At 39.4% G+C, this 8,796-nt stretch overlaps 1 protein-coding gene across 3 annotated transcripts in view; it reads right to left on the bottom strand.

The window, feature by feature from the left end:
• Window positions 1–1,221: 1,221 nt before the first annotated feature.
• The window catches only part of BPIFC (BPI fold containing family C), a 37,966-nt gene continuing 30,391 nt past the window's right edge, over window positions 1,222–8,796 (bottom strand). For all 3 annotated transcript variants that reach the window (XM_057742311.1, XM_057742310.1, XM_057742309.1), the window contains 4 exons: window positions 5,022–5,064; window positions 3,515–3,578; window positions 2,680–2,756; window positions 1,222–1,804 (listed from right to left, as the gene is read on the bottom strand). In XM_057742311.1, coding sequence (XP_057598294.1) covers window positions 1,682–1,804; window positions 2,680–2,756; window positions 3,515–3,578; window positions 5,022–5,064 — 307 coding nt within the window. In that variant the 3' untranslated portion in view covers window positions 1,222–1,681. The remainder of the gene's footprint in view (window positions 1,805–2,679; window positions 2,757–3,514; window positions 3,579–5,021; window positions 5,065–8,796) is intronic.

Genomic DNA, 8,796 nt, shown 5'->3' with positions numbered 1-8,796 from the left:
TTTTTTTTCTTTTTCTTTTTGGTTGTTAAATTAGACTGTCCTCTAGCGTTTACCTTTTTGGATGTTAACTAGTCATTCTCTTCTAGGCTAAAGGTAAGCTAAATCCAGTTTAGTAGTTTGTAGTATGATCTAGTTAGCCTTCGTTTTGGAATTATTTTCCAGCCCTTTTAAAACGCACTGAATCTGGATCAGGTCCAGTTGTTCTAATGAATTCGTATGCTTGGAGTTTACATCCCTAGTAGTGAGGGGGAAGAAATGTCTGCAGCTGAGAAAGAGAAACGTTTAAATAAATACCACAACGGAAATTTTGTAATGTTTCAGAGTGAACTTGTGAACACATTAAATAACTTTTCTGTCAGAAAAGAGCATTCCAAAGAATGAAACGTGACAGTTTATCATTTATTCCAACAACACTGCAGGGGGCATCTATTACCGGGGCATCTATTGCTGTTTTATGAGTTTTATGGTTGTCCCCACGGATAGCCAGGGCTTCCCAATCTGGCCTTCTTTGATGACTGAGTACTCTGTGATCGCGCTTTTATCCGCAGTGGCTTCACAGTAATAAGTGAGCTTTAAGTGCCTTCAGTTTCTAATCCAACCTGATGTAAAGAACAGCGACTTTGGAATCAGAAAGGTTTGGATTGAATTTTTACCTCGGCTGTTAACTGGCTTTGTGTGAGTCATCTCTTTTAACTTTTGTTCCTTATCCATAAAATGGGATCATAATTCTTCACAGAGTGGCTGTGAAGATTAAATGAAATGACACTTGGCAAGCCCTTCAGTAAACAGCTCTATGCCATTGGATTGTTAGCACCACAAAAGCAAAGTGTGGTTTCTATTCATTTCCTACATTATTCATACGGGTTCCCCTTTCCTCCTCTTCTGCCCCAATTTCGCCCCATTGATTAGTTGCTCTAACAACAGTAATCTACTATGATTTATCTAGGTTAAGTAGTCTGCACTGCCATTTCATTTAATTTGGAAGGGAAAATAGTCTAAAACTTAAAGAAGTGTTACAACTTCTAAGGTTTCCTGTGTTCACTCTGTTTCTCTCTGGAGACATCTAAGAAGACAATATACTCTTTTTAAATCAAGCCTTGAATTCTGTACAAGCTCAGTTTGTGTTAATATTAAGGACACTAAATTCTCTTCTTACCTGTCTTATTTTATTTAAAAAAAAATCTGGGGCAGGAAAATTTGCAAATAAAAAGGCAAAATTGACATTAATAGAAAGCAATTTTAATTAAATACAGGGGACAGTAATAGTAAATATGAAACATAAAATCCAATATGCAGGGAGTGGGGAACCTTAGAGAGCTGAAGAGGCTGAAGGGATATCCACTGATAACAACCGATGCCAATCTGTATTTGAGAGTTTCTCATGCACCTCCTTAGAAGCACACGCCTTGCTGTTGGCCCCAGAGTCTCATAGATTCAGGAACAGACAACATGCACTCAAACATGAACACACATTCAAACATCCACACCTCCACACATATGGGAACACACACATCCTGATTGAGCTCTTTCACCCAGTTTGCCTCCCTCTATGTCCATGAAGCCTTGAAAGAGAAAACTTGCAGCAATTCACAAGGGCTTTACAATTCCAGTGTGTACTGTCTTACTGTTCTGGGTTTACAGGAGCTGTGGGATTAAGGCCCAATTATTTCCAAACAGGCAATCAAGGGGCTGGCTTCCCCCTCCACTGTCCACTTATGAGGTTCAGACCTTCCCAACCATGGGAACTTGGCTGCTGCTTTAAGGATGTTTTATACTTCAGGTCGGTGGAAATCAAAAGGAAACCCTGAAAAGGATGCAACAATGAAGATGAAGTCATACTCGGGGCAACTGCAGCCATAGGATGTCTAGGTTTGCCTGGGGCGGGGGGGGCGGCGGGGCGGGGGGAGACGTGGTTTCTTTACCAGGTCCTACTGTGTCATACCCTCCCTTACCACTGACTCCCTTGTGAGTGCCTCAGACATAGGAACAGGCCATTTTGGATTCTTGGCACCTTATGTGACTTAAGCAGTTATAGAAGGAGACATAGGGAGGGAAGAGGGAATGCAGGGTAGTATATAGGATTGGAGAAATCTGTCAGAAGCTTATGTCTACCTCCCCAAACCAAAAAGCCCAAGAAAGGAAGAAATGAGGTATTCTGAAGTTTGTTAATAATGATTAACCAGGAAACAGCTCGCAACAGATCCCTGAACCTAGGGTCTTTGGTTCAGGCAAAAGTTTACTGACTGAGAGAATCAGAAGAGCCAGTCTAGTCTCAAATATGCCCTTTTCCAGCTACACAAGCCACGTCACCTCTCTGAGTCTTACTTTCCTCATCTATAAAATGGGACTAATAATACCAGCCTTACAAGTTATCTTGTGGAACAAATGAAATACAGTGCACTAGTGCATTTTCTTGTAGCGTGGTGTGAATAAACTTGGCTTCAAAGGGAAATTAGACTTGGTCTGATGTTTTTCTTTTTTCCCCTTTGGTATGATTTTTAAACTCAAGTTAAAGTGTTTTTCATTGTTAATTATGGGCTTTAAGAGCTAAACATCTTATTTATAAAATTCTTTGGGCTGGGAGAAAACAAAGCAGAACAAAATAAGAAGCAAGCAAAATAGGAAGAGATATATTCTACTATGAAAGGAAATGGGGCAATTAATATTGATAATCCTTACCTCAAGAACTTCAATATCTGAATTGACGAGTGAGATGTCGTGTGGGTTGGGCAGAGGAAATCCTTGCTGCAATTTTGCTAAAATATAGAACAAGATGTAAAATAATTGGGCACGGGCATGGAAGATTTGGTAAACTTTTTAGTAAGAGACTAACAAGAAGCTTTTTCATAATTTATCTTTCCATTCTTCCTGGTTCTGTGTCTTCATTCTCTCTATGTCCCTAGCATTTCCCTGAAAGAATGGTTAATTAATCTGTGCTTAATAAAAACACACCTGCAATTATGTGCATTTGGATGGCAGAAAAAAGCTGGAAAATTGTCTAACTTGTGTTTTGAAAGTACCTTAATTAGGGGGTCCTGAGAATATTTTGATCTCCAATACAAAGCATATTTTAACCAAGCCAAACTCAAGATGCTACAGTTCGTGAACAATTGCAGAGTAGGGAGAAGGCCTAGGACTGTCATTCATTAAGACTATGTCTATTCAGATGGTGGTCTTTGCATAGGAACCACATAGACACCCTCTAGGGATCATCATTTCATTTCTGGCTCACCAGAAGGAGACTCTTGACTGCCTAAGGAGAGTGGTTTTAATCTCCTTAACTTAACCAGTTAGCCATTCTTGCTGAGTCTGCAAGTAGAGTTGCTAACAAGGCTGGGACCTGGGATATCTAATTTCAAAACTGTATTGTTGATGGTACAAACTCTGACAGTTCTGGCGCTGGCCTGGATTCATAATAACACATTAGAAGTACAAGCTTCAGGATGGAAAGTCCCAGACAATCCCCAACACTTAGCCAATGTCAGAGTCACATTGTTTCCCAAGAATCCCTCACCGTTGGCCAGCGGGAGGACTCCAAAGTGGAGAATGGAGGACAGAATATTCTCAAACCTCAAGACCTAAAATGAAAGGAGAAACTGGATCAGTAGCCAAACCAGGGCATTTTGAAAGTACCATGCCTGGTTTGGACATGTACGCTCCCAGACCTTATCAGGATTGAAAAGCAATAATTAGCATCTCCCAACAGAGATATTCTAGCTTTCCAGACACTGAAAGCTATTTTGTGGGAAATCATTTTACAGGGTTTCCTAATCTTTTTTCCTCTTTGAGGATGGACATTTCTGCTCCTCTCTACACTGGATCATGGTGATAACAAATGCAGTGCGACCACATGGTGGCAGCAAACATAGCAACTTAGATATTTATCAAGCAAGATAATCTAGAATAACTAATAGATATATCCCAATTAATAGTCTTCCATTTTAACTTATTGGGATCCCTGGCCACATGAGTTTCCTTGTATTATGTTATGCTCTATAGTTAATGGCACCACCAGAACATGCAATTTATCTTTAATAAACTATGGTAGTTGTATAATCTTAGCAAACTCCTGGTTCCTGGGAAGATTCAGGTATTAAAAACAAATGCACTGTGATGAACATCAGTTCATTCAATGAACATTTTTTAGGCATCCTATATGCTTAGCGATAATAAGAACTTCTTTGCAGCTTAGTTAGGGTGGCTCTGAAGCAGACATCCTAGGTGTATCTCTTGTTTTTACCACTTTACTGTGTGATGTTGGGAAAGTTCCTTAACCTCTCTGTGCCTCAATTTCATCAACTGTAAAATGAAGATAATAGTATTAATCTCATAGGCTTGTTATCAGGATTAAACAAGTTAATATTATGTAAAAGGCCTGGTATATACCATTGTCATTTTTTCAGAAATGTCTGCAAACATTGCCAAATACCCCAGTGGGAAAAACTGACCCTAGTTGAGAACCACTGCTTTAGAAGATAAGCGTTATGAGGGTAGGGACATCAATTAGTGACCTGGCTGATCTTCCTGAAACTTGGGGAGGGAGGTTTCCAATTCACATGTTGGCATGAACTCTTCCAGTAAGAAGGCAACCAAGCTAGATGCTCCAAAGAGGCATCTACACAACCAAGCTTGACCTAATTTTAGGAGATGGGTAGATAGACTGAAGAACAAACCTATTCATGGCCTAATAATTCATATAGGGCATCATCCTTTGGTAGTCTGAATCTTAAATTTAACTCTAGAGGATTATTTTATCCAAAAAATGAAATGTCTGTTTTTTTTCTAACATTACACAGTCTTAACAGTCTTTTGAGTTCTTTTAAAAATTTTTTTGAATAGATAAAAGTAAATTGGAGAGTCCTCTCTTGTTTAATAGTTAACAGGCTTGGTGGATGAGTAGTTACATAAAGAATTTTAAAGTTAAAACCTACACTTGAGGCAAAGAAAACAACCATCCAGCTACTAAATAGGAAAATTCTCATTTTTCCCTGTACAGGGACTCTGAGAGCTCTGATTCCTACCTCAATATTGCTGCGATTGGACTCTGGCAAAGAGAGGCGGAATCTGAAAAGAGAACAAAGCAACAAAAAACAACAGGAAAAAGTTAAAGGAGGGAAGACTTAAAAACAACCATATCAGTAGAAAGAAACAAAAAGGAAAGGGAACATTTTTTTTAGTTCTATAAGTTGTTACTTTAAAAATCACACAAAATCATAGGAACATAGTGTTCTAGTACATCTTTACCCCTATATTTGCTGCTTAAGAAGCAGAGGAGGAATAACAGAAAACTTGGCTTTGTAACCAGGATGGGTTGCCCAAGTGCATTTGCAATATAAGACTTACTGTTGGCCACCTGAAATGCAGAACATTCTTAGGAAACAGTTTTTAGGTCTTCTTGCTTTGAACTCAACCTTATAACTTCCCTGAGTCAGGCTGGTTCCTTATTAATAAATATGACAATGATGATGGTGGTGGTGGTGGTTGTGACATTGTAGGACACGGACAGTTCTAGGAGCTTTATAAACATTTAAAAATTTAATCTTCATAATGACCCTGTAAGAAATGCTACTATTACTACCCCTTTGGCAGATAAGAAAACTGATGATCAGAGAGGGGAGGTAATTTCCCAAGTCACAGAGTCAGCAACTGATAGGTTCAGATGACAAATCTCACTCTATTTTACTCTAAGTTCTATGCTCAGTCTAGACCACCTCTGAAGGAGGTATTACACACGTAATTTTTTAGTTGCTCAGTCAGAACACATAAGGGAAACATCAGCTGTGACGGCCGTCTGACATGAAAGGCAGTATAGTATAATTGTTAAAGAATAAGGACTTGGTAGAATGCCTGAGTTTGAATCCCATTTCTGCCTCTTACTATGTAGAATTACTTAATCTCTCTGGATCTTAGTTTTCTCATCTATAAAATATGAATAAGAATGGTACCTACCTTATAGGACTGTAGTGAAGATTGACTGAAATGATGCATATAAAATGCCTAGAACTGTGCCTAGCGTATCCTTAGCACTCTATCAATAACATTATTATACTAGGAGAAATGCTAACAGTTAGGCCAGCACACAATGTCCTTGATATTCTTTGTCAAATACTGACAGAACATTTGCTGTAGGTCCCATTAGCAGGGAGCCCCCCCACCTCCCCAACACAGCCTGTCGTGATGCTTGATATTTTGTGATTTTCGTGATAAAGTGAAAGGCCAACATTGCCTCTTTCCCTATTTTTCCAAGAACTGATCCACAGGTAATCCTCCCAACATAAACACTTGACATTCAATGCAATAGTAATAGTAAAATGAAGCAATAGTAATCTATAGTAATAGCAATATGAAGTAATAGTAACACGAAGCAATAGTAATCAATAGTAATAGTAATATGAAGCAACAGTGATCAATAGTAATAGTAATATGGAGCAACAGTGATCAACAGGGAGGATTCCTTCATTTTACACATGGGGAAACCGAGGTCCAAAGAGGGAATATGAATGGCAGATTTGGGACAGGAACACACATCTCCTGACGCTAGCCCAAAGCTCCTTCCATTATACGATGTTGCCTCATCTTGTGTCTCCCCTCAGCTTCCTACAGCTCACTTTTGCCAGGTCTAGAGCCTTACTTCTGCATCATCCCTCCAGTGGGTCTCCCTGCCTCCAGTCTCAGTTCTCTCCAATCCATCTTCCATGCCATCTCCAGAGTGAGCTATACTACACGCACGTCTGATGAGGACATTGTCCTGTTCAAAATTCTTTAATGGCTGTGACAAAGGCCAAGTGACTTATACAGCACATGAGGCTTTCTGTATCCTGGCTCCCAACTTAGGAGAGCCTCTGTTCTCTCATCTTTCATTTTCTACCTTGAATTTTATGCTCAGTAACTCTGAACGGCTTAGTGCTATGCTGTTTTATTCATAAGGTACTATATACCTGAGGTTAAAGTGTATTGGCTTCAAAACACATTCCCAAAAAATTCAGAAAAATTAAAATTAATAAATGTCTACAACAACTAACATTATGGCCACTAGTCACTTTAACACAACCTGACTCACATTTAAATATAAATTATATTTACTGTGGAATGCATTTGAATATGTGCAATACATTTTGGAATGGAGTCTCCAAAAATTAGAGTGGATAAGGCCATACAGATCCTAAAACAACTTGGAGGTGTTTTCTTGCATATTCCACGATACTTCTGACCTCCACGTCTTGTGTTCATGTGGCTCCCTCTTTTTGGAATTGCTCTTCTCCTTTCTCTTTGACTGGTTAACTCCTTTTAATTGCTTAAGATTTAACTCAGGTGTGCCCTCTCCTGGGACTCTCTGTTATTTCATTTAAGGAGCAAATATTCATGGAAGATGTAAGTTTGCTTATTATCAGCCAATATCATGTTAGTATGAATTAGGTTTTGAGATTTCTTCATAGTAACATCTAAGAATAAAACCCAGAAAGACTGTTAATTCTGACAAGGATCAGAAAATGGTATCAAAGGCACTGTGGCTCAAACTGATCTTAGTGGAAAGTGAGGACCAGGATCGTTAGGGCATCTTTGAAGGAAGTAAGCTGAGCAGTTGAATAAACACTTGAAGGCACTGCTGGGGAAATGTGAGGGGGATGCCTCCCTCTGGTCACCCTGCCTCTTATGATGGGCAATAGAGCAATTTAAAAATTCGATCTACATAATAGTGGAACACACTTGTGAGTTTCCTTTCTTTTATCACAATCCTAAGCCATGATTGATCACCTCAGGACCACCTGAGTGTCCCACAAACCAACTATCCTTTCTTACTATGGCCATATTACTTCTAACTATTTCCTAGTGTCTAGGCATATTTGCCAGGTTAGTTTACTAATGGACAAGTCTCACTAACCGCAAAGAAACAGGTGGAGCTAAGAGCAAACTCTTCCTGTCCTGGTTCTGAAAAACACATAAGCTCAACTCAGACCACTAGGTGGCGGACAACTTCACTCCTTTGACCTTTTATTCTCCACCTGGCTCCTAATGTGTTACTAAAAGCCCTGCAACTAGCAGCTGATTTTTTTTTTATTACAGAACCACAGAATAGCTGGGGAGAAAGGGAGCTCAAATAGCTCTACCTTGAAAACATATAAATATAGCCTATTTTTAAAGTTTTAGAGAAGGTTTACTGCTCTGATTGAAAACCAGATCTTAAGTGCAAATTTTTAAGCATGGCAAAAGGACTTCATAATCTGAGTCAATATGACATAATTAAGGCCAAGTAGACCAAAGCGCAGGCACTCGCAATGCCACTCCTCCAACCCTGTAGCCATGGCAGACATGGAAAATTCAATTCCTGCACTCAGTCCCCTATAATAATTGCTTACCTCTTTGCCCTATGACTATAAACTCCTTGTTGGTTGAGATACAGCCTTAAATTCCCTTGTATTCCTAGGACTGAGTACAGAGCATGGCACATTTAGCACTTAGTGTTCATTCGTTCACTCATTGATTCTTCTAGCAGATATCTATTGAACACTCAATATATGTCAGCCCTGGGACAGGTACCAGAGATACAAGTGTGAGAGAAACCAAACACACTTGCTGCACCATGTAGCTTATAGCCTAGTGGGGAGGCAGACATTAACCAAATAATTGCACTGATGAAGGTTTAATTATGGGTTAGATAAATGCTCTGAAGGAAAGAAATAAGTTCACTGAGGCAAATGGCAAAGGAACCTGACCTAACCTCGTGGATGCAGGAAGGTTTCCAAGGAAGAACTATGTCCTTGAGCTGACATATGAAGGGTGAGCAGGATTAAAAAG

This window comes from Hippopotamus amphibius, chromosome 7, assembly GCF_030028045.1.
Source record: "Hippopotamus amphibius kiboko isolate mHipAmp2 chromosome 7, mHipAmp2.hap2, whole genome shotgun sequence".
Taxonomy (NCBI): Eukaryota; Metazoa; Chordata; class Mammalia; order Artiodactyla; family Hippopotamidae; genus Hippopotamus; species Hippopotamus amphibius.
Note: the sequence above shows the minus strand (reverse complement) of the source record. Positions and strands in the feature narration are given on the sequence as shown.